Here is an 18,862-nt window from a genome sequence, read left to right on the forward strand (position 1 = left end):
AGAGAACATAGAGAAGTAAAGTTAGAACGTCGTCATCACTTCCTGAAGTCAGAAATAACCTCACAGTGATGTTTTCATTTATTGTTCATAGTTTGTATGACTACAGAGAAGAAGAGCAGGAGTTTGAGCACAACGCTCTTCCTCTCTGACTGAGTGTTCATGTTTGATTGACAGATGAGTCTCAGCTGCTCGTCTGCAGCTCTTCATCCGAGCAGCTCACTGTGGCTGCTGCTTCCTCCCGGTGATACTTAAAACTGACCAATCAAACGCTTGAGTTCAGGTCCTCTTGTGGAGACTGTTTTTATGGAGCAGCTTCAAAATAAAAGCCTTCTGCTGGTGGAAAACTCTTATTTGAAGAAGAAGCAGCAGGAAATGTTGACTCTTCATCACAGTAAATATTACATTTTGAAAAGATTATATTATCAAATATGAATTATCACTGTTATCAATTGGCTTTAAATATTATATTATATAATATTATTACAATACAATAATAATAATAATATATCAAATTATTATAATATATACACTTACACACAAACACACACACACACACACACACACACACACACACACACACACACACACACACACACACACACACACACACACACACACACACACATATATATATATATAGTAGTTCATTTTACTCCATTTATTTGAGGGATATTTTGTGTATTTTTGCCCATCTCTCACTGGGATTAACAAAGGATTATCTTAACGTGCACTAATGTGCACTAATGTGCACTAACATGCACGCTCACGTGCACTAACCGGCCGTCCACGTGACCCAATAGAGGAGCTCTGATAACAACACTTCATTGTCTGCTCAGGTGGACTTTACTCCTCTTTATCTTTACAGAGATGATAGTTGTTGATAAGACGTCAATTCACATATAATAGTTAATATATAACCTGAATGTTAAATACAGCTCCCTTTCTGTGCAGGTTCAGCATGAATCCATGAGACCTTTTGTCTTTGTGTGTTTCCGTTATTGTGTCCCTGCATTAAAACAATAAGTCCTGTTTCAGGACATGAAGACATCAGCAGAGAAATGGACCGTCCTACTTTGTCCAGAGCTGGTCTCACTGGCTGTCTGCAGTCCGGTTCTGGTTCTGGTCGTCAGCTCCTCCTCAGGAACAGGACTCCTCTTCCTCTTCCCTCTGTGGAGACACGTCTTCATCAGTAAAGGAGAGAGCTGATGTGTCCTCTCTGGTCTCAGAGTCTTTGAGCAGCTCGTCCTGAGTTAGTGATGTTAGAACTGAGCTAGAAGAGGAGGACATGACCCTCAGCAGGTCTCAGTAGAGTCTCAGGTTCAAGCCCTCACGCTTTCCTTCTTCACGTCTGTTTTCTGTCACTTTCTACTGTCAATATCAAATGAAGCACGAGTTCATACTTGTTATTAAAACACAAGTGGTCCAGATGGACAGTCGACCACTTCCTGTCCTGCTCCTGTCAGCTGATCACTTTGACATCAGTTCTGCCCCCCAGTTTGTTCTGGACCTCCAGGATCAATACATGGAGGAGAGGATCTAAACTCAAAGGTCCTTCTGTACATTTATTCCCTGACACCATAGCATACAATCACCTGACATGTTGGTCACAGCAGAAGATACCAAGAGACAGACACACACACCTGGCCCTCACCTATATTCCCTTTGAACTGACTGTGCCACCCTGTGTTCAAATGAAGGAACTACATGTCCCCAGTAACCCAGTGTTTCCCTCAAACAACAAACACCATTATGGCTCCAACACTCTTCATCTGGTCAGCTGACAGTAAAACAGTCTCTTACTTTGTGTCTGAGGGTCCAGGTTCATTACTTAAGTGTGGAGGAAGACCTTTGGACCGATCACTCTTCATGGACAGACAGACGGATCCTGGAGACTGAACTCTGCAAACATCAAAAGGGTTTTATTCATAACAACAAAGACATTAAAGGAGATCTGAACCCACAAACATTTATTTTTAATGTTTTTAAAATATATTATGATTCATAAAATATGACTGTTGGGTGATTAATGAAACGTACTGTTATAGTGCTATGTAAGCAATACACACTCTAAATTAACCAGTAGTTGTTTTGTGCTTTTGTTCTGACAGTTTGAGAGCAAATGCTGAAATTCTGCCAACGAGGCCCAACGGTGCAATATTACAACGTTTCCCTAAAAACTTACTAAAACATTTTTTTAAAATAAATCCTTCATTATCTGCATCAGAAGACTCTTACAAAATAATCTGACTTAAAAAAATTAAATTAGACATTATTTTTATGTTTGGGTCTTACAGGGTTAAAATTACAGGAAAAAAAAAAAGGAAAAAATAATCTACCGGAGCCAGGGCTCGAACCACCGATCATCTGACTGAAAGACAGGCACGCTAACCACTGAGCCACAGAAGAGGGAGGAGGTTTATTGTAGAAATACCTTAAAATAGAGTTTATTATGATGTGTTATGATGTGTTATGATGCGTTTTGATGTGTTATGATGCGTTATAATGCGTTTCTAGGATGTTATAATGCGTTATAATGCTGTGATTTTACTGGTTCGGCCCACTTGAGCTCAAAATGAGCGGCTCCTTCACTAACATGAGTTTGACCCTCGTGCTTTAAAGTATTCGTGCTCTTCGATGACATCACAGCTGTCACTGATACGAAGAGGAAGAGTTTGAGTCATCACCAGTTTGGTAAATGTATAATTTAGGTGCTAAAACATTCAGTATGATTAGAAACAAACAACATACACAAACAGGAAGTCAACAGAAGACTTTGTCAGAGGTGATCATGAGTTCTCTTACTTTGTGTCTGAGGGTCCAGGATCCTTACGGAAGACTTCATGAAGACTTTTGGACCAATCACTCTTCATGGACTGACAGCCGGAGACCAGAGACTCTGCTCCGTCCTCTTCCTCCTCTTCCTCATCACAACGTCTCATCTTCTGACCTAAAGTCAGTCTGAGAGATAAACAGGAGCACAGACTGTGAGCACACACACACACACACACACACACACACACACACACACACACACACACACTCACCCTGCTTCAGCCTCCAGCTTCTCTTCTTCTGCTCCTTCGACTCTAAATGGAGTCTGAACTTTATGACGCAACACTTCAGGCTTCTTTTCCTGTTCTCATGTAACTGGATCACATGGTCTCTGTGGCTCCGCCCCTCTTCATTTACAGGAAATCAGGTGAGTTCATGTAAGTGTAGGTGCGTGTGCGTGTGCGTGTCACAGTGTTTATGAGTCTCTCGGCTTCAACAGGTTGAATTAAAATGAGTTCTGGTCAAAATGTTGCTGCTTTCTCTTCATGTTTAAATCATGAAGGTGAATCTAGAAGCTTTCTGTGTGAAGAACTAGAACTCAGTTCAACAAGTTGTGGCGTTCTGGTTCACTCACACGAGTGACGTTACTGAGTGCCAGTGAAGGTGAACCAGAACGCCTCAACAGGTCAGACTTCTACACGGCACAACATGGCGTGTGTTTTCTGAGCTAACGCTACACGGCAGGGCAGACTGCAGCCGCTGCTGTGAAGTGGAGACTTTGTTGCTCGCTGAGCCCTGCTGTCCTGTTCTCATCTGAACAATTTACAAGTTCAATCAATCATACATGTTGTGTTTTACGTCTGATTGCCTCAAGGCCTGAAGATATCCTCCACAGTAGTCATTTAAACTTTCTCACTCTCATTCACACACACACACACACTCACCCTGCTTCAGCCTCCAGCTTCTCTTCTTCTGCTCTTTCGACTCTAAATGGAGTCTGAACTTTATGACACAACACGTCAGGCTTCTTTTCCTGTTCTCATGTAACTGGATCACATGGTCTCTGTGGCTCCGCCCCCTCTTCATTTACAGGAAATCAGGTGAGTTCATGTAAGTGTAGGTGCGTGTGCGTGTCACAGTGTTTATGAGTCTCTCGGCTTTAACAGGTCAAGAAAAAAAACGCTCTCAAGAAAAAAAACACTCTCAAGAAAAAAAAACGCAATAAAAAAAACGCTCTCATGAAAAAAACACTCTAAAAAAAACGCTGTAAAAGAAAACGCTCTAAAAAAAACGTCTAAAAAAAGGACGCTTTCAAGAAAAAAACGCTCTGGAAAAAAACGCTCTAAAAAAACGCTCTGAAAAGAAAACACTCTAAAAAAAAACGCTCTTAAAAAAGGACGCTTTCAAGAAAAAAACACTCTGGAAAAAAATGCTCTTAAAAAAACGATCTGAAAAAAAATGCTCTAAAAAAAACGCTCTGAAAAAAACGCTCTAAAAGAAAACGCTCTAAAACAACACTAAAAAAACGCTTTGAAAAAAAGACGCTTTCAAGAAAAAAACACTATGGAAAAAAATGCTCTTGAAAAACGCTCTAAAAAAACGCTCTAAAATACTGTAAAAAAAATGCTCTAAAAAAAGAAAGCTCTAAAAAAAACTCTAAAAAAAGAAAGCTCTAAAAAAAACTCTAAAAAAAACGCTCTAAAAAAACGCTCTGAAAAGAAAACGCTCTAAAAAAAAATTGCTCTGAAAAAAAGACGCTTTCAAGAAAAAAACACTCAGAAAAAAAAGCTCGAAAAAAAATGCTCTTAAAAAAACGCTCTGAAAAAAAACACTCTAAAAGAAAACGCTCTGAAAAAACGCTCTGAAAAAAGGACGCTTTCAAGAAAAAAACACTCTGGAAAAAAATGCTCTTAAAAAAACGATCTGAAAAAAAATGCTCTAAAAAAAAACGCTCTGAAAAAAAACGCTCTAAAAGAAAACGCTCTAAAACAACACTAAAAAAAACGCTCTGCAAAAAAACGCTCTAAAAAAAACGCTTTCAAGAAAAAAACACTCTGAAAACAAATGCTCTAAAAAAAAAACGCTCTGAAAAAAAACGCTCTAAAAGAAAACGCTCTAAAACAACACTAAAAAAACCGCTCTGGAAAAAAACGCTCTAAAAAGAAAACGCTCTGAAAAAAAATGCTCTAAAAAAAACACTCTGCAAAAAAACGCTTCAAGAAAAAAACACTCAGAAAAAAAAGCTCGAAAAAAAATGCTCTTAAAAAAACGCTCTGAAAAAAAACACTCTAAAAGAAAACGCTCTGAAAAAAACGCTCTGAAAAAAGGACGCTTTCAAGAAAAAAACACTCTGGAAAAAAATGCTCTTAAAAAAACGATCTGAAAAAAAATGCTCTAAAAAAAAACGCTCTGAAAAAAAACGCTCTAAAAGAAAACGCTCTAAAACAACACTAAAAAAAACGCTCTGCAAAAAAACGCTCTAAAAAAAACGCTTTCAAGAAAAAAACACTCTGAAAACAAATGCTCTAAAAAAAAACGCTCTGAAAAAAAACGCTCTAAAAGAAAACGCTCTAAAACAACACTAAAAAAACACTCTGGAAAAAAATGCTCTTAAAAAAACGATCTGAAAAAAAATGCTCTAAAAAAAACACTCTGCAAAAAAACGCTCTAAAAAAAACGCTTTCAAGAAAAAAACACTCTGAAAACAAATGCTCTAAAAAAAACGCTCTGAAAAGAAAACGCTCTGAAAAAAAGACGCTTTCAAGAAAAAAACACTCAGAAAAAAATGCTCGAAAAAAAAACGCTCTCAAAAAAACACACTTTGAAAAAAAGACATTTTCAAGAAAAAAACACTCTGCAAAAAAACGCTCTGAAAAGAAACTGCTCTAAAAAAACACTCTGAAAAAAGGACGCTTTCAAGAAAAAAACACTCTGGAAAAAAATGCTCTTAAAAAAACGCTCTGAAAAAAAATGCTCTAAAAAAAACGCTCTAAAAAAAACGCTCTAAAAGAAAACGCTCTAAAACAACACTAAAAAAACGCTCTGCAAAAAAACGTTCTAAAAAGAAAACGCTCTAAAACAACACTAAAAAAACGCTCTGCAAAAAAACGTTCTAAAAAGAAAACGCTCTAAAACAACACTAAAAAAACGCTCTGCAAAAAAACGTTCTAAAAAGAAAACGCTCTAAAAAAACACTCTGAAAAAAAAATGCTTTCAAGAAAAAAACACTCTAAAAAAACGCTCTGAAAAGAAAACCCTCTGAAAAAAAGACGCTTTCAAGAAAAAAACACTCTGGAAAAAAATGCTCTTAAAAAAACGCTCTGAAAGAAAATGCTCTAAAAAAAAACGCTCTGAAAAAAAACGCTCTAAAAAAAGACGCTTTCAAGAAAAAAACACTGTGGAATAAAATGCTCTTAAAAAACGCTCTAAAAAAAACGCTCTAAAAGAAAACGCTCTAAAACAACACTAAAAAAAACACTTTGCAAAAAAACGTTCTAAAAAGAAAACGCTCTAAAAAGAAAACGCTCTAAAAAGAAAACGCTCTAAAAAGAAAACGCTCTAAGAAAAGGACGCTTTCAAGAAAAAAAACGCTCTAAAACACTAAAAAAACGCTCTGGAAAAAAACGCTCTAAAAAAACGCTCTGAAAAGAAACTGCTCTAAAAAAACACTCTGAAAAAAGGACGCTTTCAAGAAAAAAACACTGGAGGTCCAGAACAAAAAAAATGCTCTTAAAAAAACGCTCTGAAAAAAAACGCTCTAAAAAAACGCTCTAAAAGAAAACGCTCTAAAACATCACTAAAAAAAACGCTCTGCAAAAAAACGTTCTAAAAAGAAAACGCTCTAAAAAAACGCTCTGAAAAAAAAATGCTTTCAAGAAAAAAACACTCTAAAAAAACGCTCTCAAACAAAAAAACGTTCTAAAAAAAAAAACGCTCTAAAAAAAAAAGGTAAAAAAAAAAAACACTTAAAAAAAACGCTCTAAAAAACAGTCTGAAAAAAGCATGCTTTTAAGAAAAAAACACATTCTTGAAGGCGTGTCAAAAGATAATATGTTCTCTAGGATTCATGCTTTTGACTCCGAGGACTTGGAGCGCAAACATCGCCCTGCAAGGATTAACCTGTGCGGTAATGGCAGTAACACAGGACTCATGTCTGCTCAGCCTCTTTGTCGTGTCAGAAACATTCCTTTGCTTTTTGGGGACTTTGTGCCAGAAGGAGACCACAACTGGACTTTGCTGCTGCTTTTACTGCAGATAATAAACATCACATGTTCTCCATCTGTTACACTCGGCATGACTGTACATGTGAAGCATTTAATAAAGGAACTCCATAAGTTGTTCAAACTGTTGAATCCACACAGGAACCTGGTCCCTAAACATCACTTCATGATACGTTATCCAGCCTGTATGAGACACATTGGACCATTGAATCATATGTGGAGCATGAGATTCAAAGCAAAACACAAAGCTTTTAAAAACACCCTGAAAAACTTCAAGAATAAAACTAAGTCTCTGGCAAAAAACCATCAAATGTCCATAAGATATCATTGTGAGACGTCACCTTTAAAGCACATTGAATATGGAGCGTTAATGACATGTTTGCTGGAGATGCTGCTGCACCGAATGACATCTTCTCTACCAACCGGGTTCAAACCATTGGGACAGAGTCCAGGATGAATCATTCCCAGTGAGATTGATCAGGATATAACTGGGTTTTGCAGAATAAAGAAGATATTTTTAGTGGACAGTGTTATCTATTGTGAAGTGAACAAGCTTGTGGTTGAACATTTTAGTGAGCGTTTCATGAAGACCAAGTGTGTGAACGTGGTAAGAGATGTAATCACAGCAGACAGTCTTGTGATGTACGAGCCCTTTGACCTACACGGTGCTCATGGTGAAGATGAGAGCCTTTCTATTGGACCATTATTCTCTTTGTAAATGTGTATACGGCGGGTACAATGAGTATTTAACACATCACCATTTTCCCTCACAGAACATATTCATAAAAGGTGCTATTGACGTGACATTTTCACCAGATGTCGGTAACAACCCAAATAATTCATACATGCAAAGAAAACAACTACCTTCAGAAATTAAAGTTGTGTCATGAAACGAAACGATACAGGTAAAAAGTATTGAACACGCAAACTGAAATGGGTTTAATACTTGATACAAAAGCCTTTATTGTGCGTGTGTGTGTGTGTGTGTGTGTGTGTGTGTGTGTCCATAAACACAAGTGTCATAAAAAAGTGATAAGTATATGATAATCAAGTGTCATAAAGACACGAATATGTTAAAGTATAGTGTGTTGAAAAGTATAAAAGTATAATATAATGTAGTACTATAGTACCTCATACAATATTTGTCATTAAAATGTTGCAGTTATTAGTGAGTTTATACTCGTTTAGTTTAATGTCTTTAGGAAGTTCATAGAAAAGTAATTTGTTATCCTCTGATCCGGGTCTGGTGTCGATGGCAGGAGGAACCTCATCTTCTTACTCTATCTCTCAGGCTGAGCCCTACAGAGGTTCCTCATCTTCTTACTCTATCTCTCAGGCTGAGCCCTACAGAGGTTCCTCATCTTCTTACTCTATCTCTCAGGCTGAGCCCTACAGAGGAACCTCATCTCCTTACTCTATCTCTCAGGCTGAGCCCTACAGAGGTTCCTCATCTTCTTACTCTATCTCTCAGGCTGAGCCCTACAGAGGAACCTCATCTCCTTTGCAGTGAAGCTGCTGTCTAAACAAAAACTCTGGAAATGTAATTCGAAGTTTGAGGCTTCTAGTATACTTCCATTATCATCATCATCATCATCATCATCGTTAACTTAAAGAGGAGATCACGACTCTGTTTGAGATTCATTTTTCATGAACTTTATTGTTCCAGAAGGAAATCACTTTGAACACAAAGGCATAAAAAGCTGATGATACAGAAGTTAAACATTGAATAGTTTTATGGCCACAGGGAGGCGCTGCAACAGAAAGCAAGTTTGTGGGCTTTTATTTTCTTATGTTACGATGCTGTTGCATGTTTTTGGCCTATAGATGGCGCTGTTATACCAGAGATAATGCAGTTTTCATGTCGGTGAGCAAGACACAAAGCTAACGGAGACGGAGTTGTGGAGAGAGAGCGAGAGGACGCAGTCGTTGCTTGTGAAGTGAGCTGTAATACGTGTAAAGTATGAAGAAATGAAGACAACCTTTCCCAGCACACTGTTGAGAGTTTTACTTTCTTCAAGCGTGCAATACAAAGCAGGAGCATTTACACGTGTTCATCTACTGCGATGAGGTCATGGACACAACTCATCTGACACTTCAGGGTCAGAACACATGAAGGAACCAACGGACTGAACTAAGTCCAGGTCCTGGTGGAGTCCAGGTCCACTGAGGATCTGATGATCAGAACTCTGAGGAAGATCCCTCCCATCTGAGAAGAGAAGAAGAAGAGATGGATCAGTGTCTCCAGAGACTCCCTTCATCATCCAGTAGAAAGAGCAGCAGGATTGAGTCCTTTCAGCTCTCATGTGACTGCGTTGGAGGGAACACTCTGAGCTCCGAGCTCTCACACCTGCAGACTCTCTGGACATCAGGTCTGTTCCCTCTGCAGCTTTCACAAGTACACAGTGGACACAAAGAGCTGAGGGCCCTGAACGCATCATGACAGAAACAGAGAGGCGTTCACTGCTCTCTGTAGTGATGGGGTCACTGCCGTGAGGGCTCAGAGCTGATAAAAACCACAGTCTCAGTGACATGTGAATGTCTCATCTCCTTAGAAACACTCCACTGAGAGATGAGATCAGATGGATGAGTGAGGACCTCTGTCTCTGGACATGTGAGATGCTGTTAGCTGGTAAGCAGCGGGATTTCCTGCACACTTGAACACAACAACAGACTTCACATCAACTCACACACATGATCACAACAAGCTTCTGGCTCATCCTGAAGCCCGTCTACAGGAAATACTGGATCTGTGTTGAGTTCAATCCTGCTGGAACCAGCATGGACCGACTCTGACCCTCTACTGACCTCAGAGTCTCCAGTCTCCAGAGAGGATCATCCAGTCCAGCAGACAGCAGCTTCACATCTGAAGCCTTCAGGTCGTTGTTCCTCAGATCCAGTTCTCTCAGACTGGAGGGGTTGGACTTCAGAGCTGAGATCAGAGAAGAACAGCTGATCTCTGACAACCTGCAGTACCTCAACCTGAATAAAGAATAAAAGATGAAGATCAGAATCCTTCATAATCGATCAGATGAGTTGAGGTTTCAATGTGTAGCTCAACATGACGATGTCCTCATCAATGAGCTTTCCTCTTTGTCATTGTGTTCTTGTGGATCATCATCATGTCAGCCTTCTACAGACATCATCACATGTCAGCACAACACTCATCTAGCTGTTGATGTCCACACAGATGAAGACCATGCTGCTTCTCTCAGTCTGGAGCTACAGGACCAGGACCATGTTGATTAGAGGGGTTCTGTCACAGCTCAGGAGGTCCAGTTAGAGAGAACGTCCTCTTTAAAGGTCAGAACATCTCAAGAAAGCCACTTGTTCTATGATTTAGTCCCAAATGTATCAAAGCAGCCAAAAGCTGAATCAACGTTTGGACGTAATCAATAACTTCCTGTCGTCAGATAGAGAACGTTGAGTTGGATAATATCTCAACAGTATTCATCATCAGAATTTAAATTGAACTGGATGAATTCTCAACAATATTTTCTCTAATAATAAAAACATTGTCTCTGGTTTCCAGTAAAGCAAAAGACTCCTTTAAGAATAAATGATATAACAGAAAGCTTTTGCTAAAAGTGTATCTAGAAATAAAGTATTAATTCATGAAAAATGTCCTGCAGCTTTAAATGCAGTTCATTCAGGGTGAAGTGACGTCGAGCAAGAAAAGCAAGATATTATAATCTCCTCATGTTGTAAAAAGAGAAACATATCTGGTTATGAAGTCTTTCAGCTCTATTGCCTCTTTGAACTCATGAGTTATGATTCTCATCATATTGAGCTCCGAGCTTTATCCAGGCATGAAAACGGGTCAGGGGTGAAAAAGCTGAGAAGGATATTACTCACAGTGGAGGGATTTGAAGAACAAACATTTGATGCTTAATATGAAACAGAGTGCAATAAGGAGGGAGCGTGGATATTTAATTAACAGGGAATAAAAAGCACAAAATCAAAGAATAAAAATAAGGATAGGTAAAATGCACGGGATGCATGAACGTCTGAAAGTGACACATGTGAAAGAGCTTTACAATTCTAGATGGAAACACGACTCTGCTGCTCAGAAGACGCTCCAGCTGACTCCTGCTCAGCCCAAAGTACAACTGAAAGCTCTCGCCATGCAGACACAACTATTAGGTATTTGCCGTACTCGCTTTAAAAAGTCTCGTCCTGTGTGATCGGCCCCTCAGTCCCCTCACCTCAGAATCTACCTCCTCATTAACGGAAGCGTTAGCTAATAACTTTCTACCGGAGCGTTAGCTAGCTGGCTAACGTCGCGTTCTCTCCTGCTGTGTTCAATGACTCCATTCATCAAGCTGGAGCTTCCATCGCGCATCTGATCGTAGTTCACTGAATATAACCCCCCCCCCCCCCCCCCCTTCAAAAAAGAAAAAACTCATTAGATCTACACGATTCACGTAGGTCACCGATTTTGGTTTCAAAACGGCGAATTTTGCCGAAAGGTGAGGGATTTTCATGCCTGTTTATCTTCTGTGGCTTCAGAATCTAGTAAAATGTGTTGCTGGTAAACGAGAATAGATCCAGATGTTTTTACATGATTATAAAACAGATATTAGAGATGAAATATGAGCTGTTTGACTTCCTGACTATTATACTTCATAATCAACGAGAATGAATTATGAAATACAGTCTTTAATTACTAATCGTTTGATTTTGTAATTATTTAAAATCCCCAGTTTAGACGACTCAGAGTCAAAGTAAATAGTTGATGGTGATTGTTGTGAAGAGCCGGTCAGGGGGTGGAGCCGACAGAGGGGCAGGAAGTGGGAGGAGCCTGGCTGGATGAGAGCCTATAAAGTGGATTGGGTTCAGGTGAGACCTTTGAGCCCGAACATGCAGCAGAACCCGGGTCTCTCCTGGACTCCTTGTCTGAGTAGATGGATGAAGCCCAGCAGAGACTTAGCCTCCTCTGCTCTGCAGCGTCTACAATCCGTCTGCTGGAGCTTCCTGCTGCTCGTAGAGCCGGACCGCTCAGCATGGTGCGAGAGAGAAGCTCATACGCTCACATGCAGCCGTCCTGAGCGCTGGATCCTCTACAGAGGAAACAGGTCTAGCTCTTTGGCTTCAGGTCTAGAGGTCTACTGAAGTCCCTTCAGAGCAGCTCCAGTAGACTGAAAACCCCGAGGTTCACCTGAGAACAACAGGAAGTCTACCTGAGGCCCTCAGACTGTATAACTCCTCCTCCTTCTGCAGGACGGACAGCTGGAAGCAACAATAACAATAACACTAGTGTGTTATCTTCATAAGTCTGTGTAACATAACTTTATACGACTTTTTCATCATCATTGACGTTAACGCTTCCAACCTTGTACTTCATCTTTATTGTTGTATTTTACTTTTTTATTGACAGTATTATTTATTCTTTCTTATTTTTCATTTATCTTCAGAATTTTATTCTATTGTTGAAACATTACTGCATTTACTTACTTGTTTTTTATTCAATTTTTATACTTTCACTTGTACAGTTAAATGTTCCTTGTTGTTGTTGTTGTTGTTGTTGTTGCACCCTACGCCAAGACAAATTCCTCGTTTGTGATAACTTATGTGGCCATAAAACGTATTCTGATTCTGATTCTGATTCTGAAATTCTAGCTCAAAAATGTCCTTCTGGATTAACAAAGTATACTTATTTATTTTACTTTATTATAAATATTCATTATACTTATTTATTCTACAAATCTATTTTACTTGTTTTTTATACTATTATAACTGTATTATTCCTTATTATACCAGACAGACCTCAGAACCTCCAGTCTGCAGTGAGGACTCTCCAGTCCAGCAGACAGCAGCTTCACTCCTGAATCCTTTATGTTGTTGTGACTCAGGTCCAGTTCTCTCAGACTGGAGGGGTCAGACTTCAGAGCTGAGGCCACGACTTCACAGTGAGTCTCTGAGAGTTCACAGTAAGAAAGTCTGTGAAGATAAAATACAATAAACATTATGAAAGAGGAGACTTCATGTGACTTCCTGTGTTGATGAACATTAGTGTTCACATCTTGATCAGCTGGTCGTGTCTGGCTGTGTTTCACATGAAACCAGAACTCTCCTTCCAGCTGACGTCCAAACAGAAGACTAATATTACTTTTTGGAAATGACTCCATGAAGTGAATTCACCAGTTTCTGACTCCAGTAACCCGACCAGGGAGTGTTTTTCTGGGGCAGATTTAGTGATTAGAGGGTGAATGGATGATTAATGGATGGAGCAATAGAGGAAGAATTGTATGAATATAGAATATAACAATCATTAGAAATAAATATAATAACTGTTCATTGAGTTTACAATAAAAGAACCGACTGAAACATCAACATGTTTCACTCCAACGGTTGAAACAACAAGAACATCTGAGACTAAACAACTGACTTACAACTTTATATCAAACAACTGGAACACTATTTTAAGAATATTGTTATTTATATATTTCTTTATGTGAAGAACTAAACTACTGATCTACACTGATTCATGAAGTTAATCACATCTGGACTCACTTAAACTTTCTGCAGTTCCTCACAGCTGGAATCAGCCTCTGTCGTCCCTCATATGATGTCTTGTACTTCTTCAGGTCCAACTCATCCAGAACCTCCTCTGACATCTGCAGCATGTAGCACAGAGCTGAGCACTGGATCTCTGAGAGTTTCTCTGATCTGTTCTCTGACTTCATGAACTCCTGGATCTCCTGATGGACTGTGAGGTCCTTCATCTCCATCAGACAGTGGAAGATGTTGATGCTTCTGTCAGGAGAGATATTATAACTGTTCATCTCCCTCAGGTTGTTGATGGCTCTCTGGATGGTTTCTGGACCGTTGTCTGTCTGACCCAGCAGGCGTCCTAAGAGTCTCTGGTTGGACTCCAGAGAGAGACCATGAAGGAAGCGGACCAACAGGTCCAGGTGGCCATTTCTACTTTTGAGGGATTTCTTCATGGCTCTCCTCAGGAAGTCCTCCAGGGATGAATACTTGTAGTCTTCTCCCATGAAGTCCTTCAGTACCTTTGTCTTCCTGTGTGTGAAACAGTGGAACATGTAGACGGCAGCCAGGAACTCTTGAACACTCAGATGAACGAAGCAGTAGACGGTCTTCTGGAAGATCACACTCGCTCTTCTGAAGATCTGTGTACAGACTCCTGAGAACACCGAGGCCTCCTTGACATCGAGGCCACACTGGTCCAGGTCTTCTTGGTAGAACATGATGCTTCCTTTCTCCAGATGTTCAAACGCCAGCCTCCCCAGCTTCAGGAGAACTTCCCCGTCGGCCTCCGTCAGCTCCAGAGGACTCGTCTCGTGTCCCTCAGGGTACTTCTGCTTCTTCCTCTTGGTCTGGACCAGCAGGAAGTGGGAGTACATGTCGGTCAGGGTCTTGGGCAGCTCTCCTCTCTGGTCTGTGGAACACATGTGGTCCAGAACTGTAGCAGTGATCCAGCAGAAGACTGGGATTAGACACATGATGTGGAGGCTCCTGGAGGTCTTGATGTGTGAGATGATGGTGCTGGACTGCTCTTCATCACTGAATCTCCTCCTGAAGTACTCGTCCTTCTGGGCGTCGGTGAAGCCTCGTACTTCTGTCAGCCGGTCAACAAGAGGACGAGGGATCTGATTGGCTGCTGCAGGTCTGGAAGTTATCCAGACCAGAGCCAATGGAAGCAGGTTCCCCTCCATGAGGTTCGTCAGCAGCACGTTGACCGACGCCTTCTGGGTGACATCACGCACGACCTCATTGTTGATGAAGTCCAGAGCGAGTCTGCTCTCGTCCAGACCATCAAAGATGAACAGCAGCTTGCAGACAGAGAGCTCCTCTGCTGGGAGCTTCTGTAATGTTGGATGGAACTCATGGAGCAGCTTGAGGAGACTGATCTCACCTCTGATCAAGTTCAGCTCCCTGAACGAAAGCACCAACACCAGATCCACGTCCTGGTTCTCCAAACCCTCGGCCCAGTCCAGAGTGAACTTCTGCACCGAGAAGGTTTTTCCGACGCCGGCGACGCCGTTGGTCAGAACCACTCTGATGCGTCTCTGCTGGCCGGCTGAGGCTTTAAAGATGTCGTGGCACTTGATGGGAGTGTCATGGAGGAGCTTCTTCTTGGAGGATGACTCCAGCTGCCTCACCTCATGTTGGGTATCGACCCCTTCACTCTGGCCCTCTGTGATGTAGAGCTCAGTGTAGATCCTGTTGAGGGTCACACTTCCTGTTTCACCACTTCCTTCAGTCACACGTTCACATCTCTCCTTCAGGCTGATCTTGTGTTCATCTACAACCTCCTGCAGACCTCGATCTTCTGAACCAGAGGAACAAGAGAACATAGAGAAGTAAAGTTAGAAAGTTGTCATCACTATATATATATATATATATATATATATATATATATATATATATATATATATATATATATATATATATATATATATATATATATATATATATATATATATATATATAGATAGATAGATAGAAGGTCTCACTGGCTGTCTGCAGTCTGGTTCTGGTTCTGGTCGTCAGCTCCTCCTCAGGAACAGGGCTGCTCTTCCTCTTCCTCTTTCTGTGGAGACACGTCTTCATCAGTAAAGGAGAGAGCTGATGTGTCCTCTCTGGTCTCAGAGTCTTTGAGCAGCTCGTCCTGAGTTGGTGATGTTAGAACTGAGCTAGAAGAGGAGGACATGACCCTCAGCAGGTCTCAGTAGAGTCTCAGGTTCAAGTCCTCACGCTTTCCTTCTTCACGTCTGTTTTCTGTCACTTTCTACTGTCAATATCAAATGAAGCACGAGTTCATACTTGTTATTAAAACACAAGTGGTCCAGATGGACAGTCGACCACTTCCTGTCTGACTTTGAGCAGAAATAAAGGAGTATTTAGTTGAAGTGTAACTTGTGAAAAACGTTCTCAGGTGTTTTGTTCCAGATGTAAACTTCAGTAGTTTGACGCTCTGGAACCAGACGGAGATCCATTTGAGTCTGAACCAGGATCTGCTCTCATAGTTCTGCATCAGGAAGATGAACCTTTCAGCAGAACATTTAGTCTTCATCCTCAATGCATCGTCTTCAACAGTTAAAGATAACAGTAAAACAGTCTCTTACTTTGTGTCTGAGGGCCCAGGTTCATTACTGAATTCTGGAGGAAGACGTCTTTTGGACCGATCACTCTTCATGGACAGACAGACGGATCCTGGAGACTGAACTCTGCAAACATAAAGAGGGTTTTATTCACAACAACAAAGACATTAAAGGAGATCTGAACACACAAACTACTGGTACTGCAGATATGTAGAAGGCTTTAAAGCAGGGTTGTCAAACATACGGCCTGCGGGCCGGATCTGGCCCGCCAGGAGGTCCAGCGAGGCCTGCTGGAAAACTGTTAAAATTACAGAAAAAAAAGAGAAAAAATAATCTGCCGGGGCTCGAACCACCGATCATCTGACTGAAAGACGGGCACGCTAACCACTGAGCCACAGAGGAGGGACTCTGCTCCTGAGAGCCCAGGAACATGAACAGTGGCCTGATGTCTTTATTGGTATTTATGTTTCTAGTTTATTGTAGAAATACCTTAAAATAGAGTTTATCATCCGAAAACCTTCACCAGTGATCAAACATAGAGGAAATATTGTGGCTATGATGCGTTATAGTGAGTGATCATGAGTTCTCTTACTTTGTGTCTGAGGGTCCAGGTTCATTACTGAAGTCTGGAGGAAGACCTCTTTTGGACCGATCACTCTTCATGGACTGACAGCCGGAGACCAGAGACTCTGCTCCGTCCTCTTCCTCCTCTTCCTCATCACAACGTCTCATCTTCTGACCTGAAGTCAGTCTGAGAGATAAACAGGAGCACTGACTGTGAACACACACACACACACACAAACACACACACACACACACACACACACACACACACACACACACACACACGCACAAGTTATTATCTGTGGCTCCACCCCTCTTCATTTACAGAAAATAAGCTGAGGTCATGTAGAAGTGTGTGTTATCTCTCACACACACACGCAGGCACACAAACACACATGCAGAAACACAGACACACACACACAACGTTACACTAAACACATTTATCAACTATATGAAGCCACATTATTTATATCACAACTTAATGAGCAAATACTATATTTTTGTAAAATTAGCACACACACACACACACACATACACACACAAACACACACGCACGCACACACGCACGCACACACTCACACACACACACACACACACACACACACTCACCCTGCTTCAGCCTCCAGCTTCTCTTCTTCTGCTCCTTCGACTCTAAATGGAGTCTGAACTTTATGACGCAACACTTCAGGCTTCTTTTCCTGTTCTCATGTAACTGGATCACATGGTCTCTGTGGCTCCGCCCCTCTTTTTTACAGGAAATCAGCTGAGTTCCTGTAGGCGTGTTTGTGTGTGTGTGTGTGTGTGTGTGTGTGTGTGTGTGTGTGTGTGTCACAGTGTTTATGAGTCTCTCGGCTTCAACAGGTTGAATTAAAATGAGTTCTGGTCATTTTTACCTGAGATAATTTCTTGTTTGTTAGTAAATTATCTTCAAATCTTTGCTCTCAATCCCAAAAATTGCTCTTTAAAAAAAATTGCTCGAAAATAAAAAACGCTCTCAAAACTAAAATTTGCTCTAAAAAAAAACCGCTGGATGTTACCGAGCAGATGTTAACGCTGTAAAAAAAAAAAAACGCTGTAAAAATAAAAAAGCTCTAAAAAAAAAACCCTTAAAAAAAAATTCAAAAAAACGCTGGACGTTACCGAGCGGCGTCCCGAGACTAAAACTTTCGGTTTACACACACACACAAACACACACACACACACACACACACACACACTTGTTGGCAGCCGCATGTATAAAGTTGTCCACGTTTCAGACTTCAAACAACAGAAGCAGGTGTGTGTTGTGGGATCCGTCTCCGTCCTGCTCCAGGTGCCCATCCCCCCACCTGAACCTTCCAGACTAAACAACGCTCATCTTCTCACTTTCCCCCTAAACACACCTGGAACATCAAAGTAAGGGCTTCTTTCATGTCTCTCCTGATAAATACGCTAGTAGTGTGTGTTTGTTTTGTGTTGCAGGACACCTCCAGCAGGCGGACGCTGAGGCCCAGGTGTCCCTGCAGAGCCTCAAGGCTCATCAAGGTGAGATCCCAGGAGACTGAACACCACATAGACATCGTCAGCAGTAGAAACATGTTGTGCTACTTCTACTGGGAATCCTAACCGATGTCTCTCTGTCCTTCCACTGCAGGGGAGAGGACTCACTTCACTACAGGAACAAGAAACACAGCCGAGGACCTTTCACTGGTGGACGTTACACTTTTTTTTCACTTCAAATTGTTGTATTTGTTTCTCCCTTGACCTGAATATTGTATTGCTTGAGTGCTTGAATTCTACTGTTTACTGTCAAACTACTTTTAGATTGTCAGAGTAACTTGAAGAGGAAGAATTAAAATGTTATATGTTCAAGAATACCATAACTTCTTACATTTGTGTGTGTGTGTGTGTGTGTGTGTGTGTGTGTGTGTGTGTGTGTGTGTGTGTGTGTGTGTGTGTGTGTGTGTGTGTGAGTGTGTGTGTGTGTGTGTGTGTGTGTGTAAACTGAATGTTTTAGCCTCGGGACATCCAGCGGTTTTTTTTAAGCTTTTTTTTTTTAAGCTTTTTTTTTTAGAGCGTTTTGTTTTTTTAAGCGTTTTTTTTTTTTTAGAGCATTTTTTTTTTAGAGAGCGTTTTTTTTCTTTAGAGAGTTGTTTTTGAAAGCGTTTTTTTTTTTTATTTAAAGCGTTTTTTTTAGAGCATTTTTTTTTACAGCAATTTTTGGCATTGAGAGCGAAGATTTGAAGATAATTTACTAACAAA

At 40.7% G+C, this 18,862-nt stretch overlaps 2 protein-coding genes across 3 annotated transcripts in view; both read right to left on the minus strand.

Moving 5' to 3' along the window:
• Positions 1 to 3,745, minus strand: part of LOC137804810 (NLR family CARD domain-containing protein 3-like) — a 13,348-nt gene extending 9,603 nt beyond the window's left edge. For both annotated transcript variants that reach the window (XM_068604206.1, XM_068604205.1), the window contains exons 1-5: positions 3,717 to 3,745; positions 3,045 to 3,179; positions 2,803 to 2,958; positions 1,801 to 1,899; positions 1,073 to 1,167 (exon numbers count right to left, since the gene is read on the minus strand). In XM_068604206.1, the coding sequence (XP_068460307.1) occupies positions 1,073 to 1,167; positions 1,801 to 1,899; positions 2,803 to 2,939 (331 nt within the window). In that variant the 5' untranslated portion in view covers positions 2,940 to 2,958; positions 3,045 to 3,179; positions 3,717 to 3,745. The remainder of the gene's footprint in view (positions 1 to 1,072; positions 1,168 to 1,800; positions 1,900 to 2,802; positions 2,959 to 3,044; positions 3,180 to 3,716) is intronic.
• Positions 3,746 to 8,622: 4,877 nt separating this feature from the next.
• LOC137804818 (protein NLRC3-like) lies at positions 8,623 to 17,315 on the minus strand. Its single transcript, XM_068604217.1, has 8 exons — positions 17,231 to 17,315; positions 16,650 to 16,832; positions 16,082 to 16,183; positions 15,470 to 15,540; positions 13,503 to 15,285; positions 12,756 to 12,929; positions 9,798 to 9,971; positions 8,623 to 9,198 (listed from the first exon to the last, which is right to left on the minus strand). Exons 2-8 carry the CDS (start codon positions 16,787 to 16,789, stop codon positions 9,171 to 9,173), a joined length of 2,472 nt encoding a protein of 823 aa, XP_068460318.1. The 5' UTR covers positions 16,790 to 16,832; positions 17,231 to 17,315; the 3' UTR covers positions 8,623 to 9,170.
• Between the last annotated feature and the right edge of the window lie 1,547 nt (positions 17,316 to 18,862).

The sequence above is a fragment of the Clinocottus analis genome, unplaced genomic scaffold, assembly GCF_023055335.1.
Source record: "Clinocottus analis isolate CAN_PGR_092001 unplaced genomic scaffold, fCliAna1.0.p SCAF_65, whole genome shotgun sequence".
In the NCBI taxonomy this organism is placed as follows: Eukaryota; Metazoa; Chordata; class Actinopteri; order Perciformes; family Cottidae; genus Clinocottus; species Clinocottus analis.

What these genes read in the sequence shown, in the direction of transcription:
- LOC137804818 (XM_068604217.1), bottom strand. Translation starts at nt 16,789, where the DNA reads ATGAGACGTTGTGATGAGGAAGAGGAGGAAGAGGACGGAGCAGAGTCT. An exon ending in CCTGGACCCTCAGACACAAA is followed by an intron (nt 16,184 to 16,649) that starts GTAAGAGAACTC and finishes TTATGTTTGCAG; the next exon opens with AGTTCAGTCTCCAGGATCCG. An exon ending in AACCAGACTGCAGACAGCCA is followed by an intron (nt 15,286 to 15,469) that starts GTGAGACCTTCT and finishes CCTCTGGTTCAG; the next exon opens with AAGATCGAGGTCTGCAGGAG.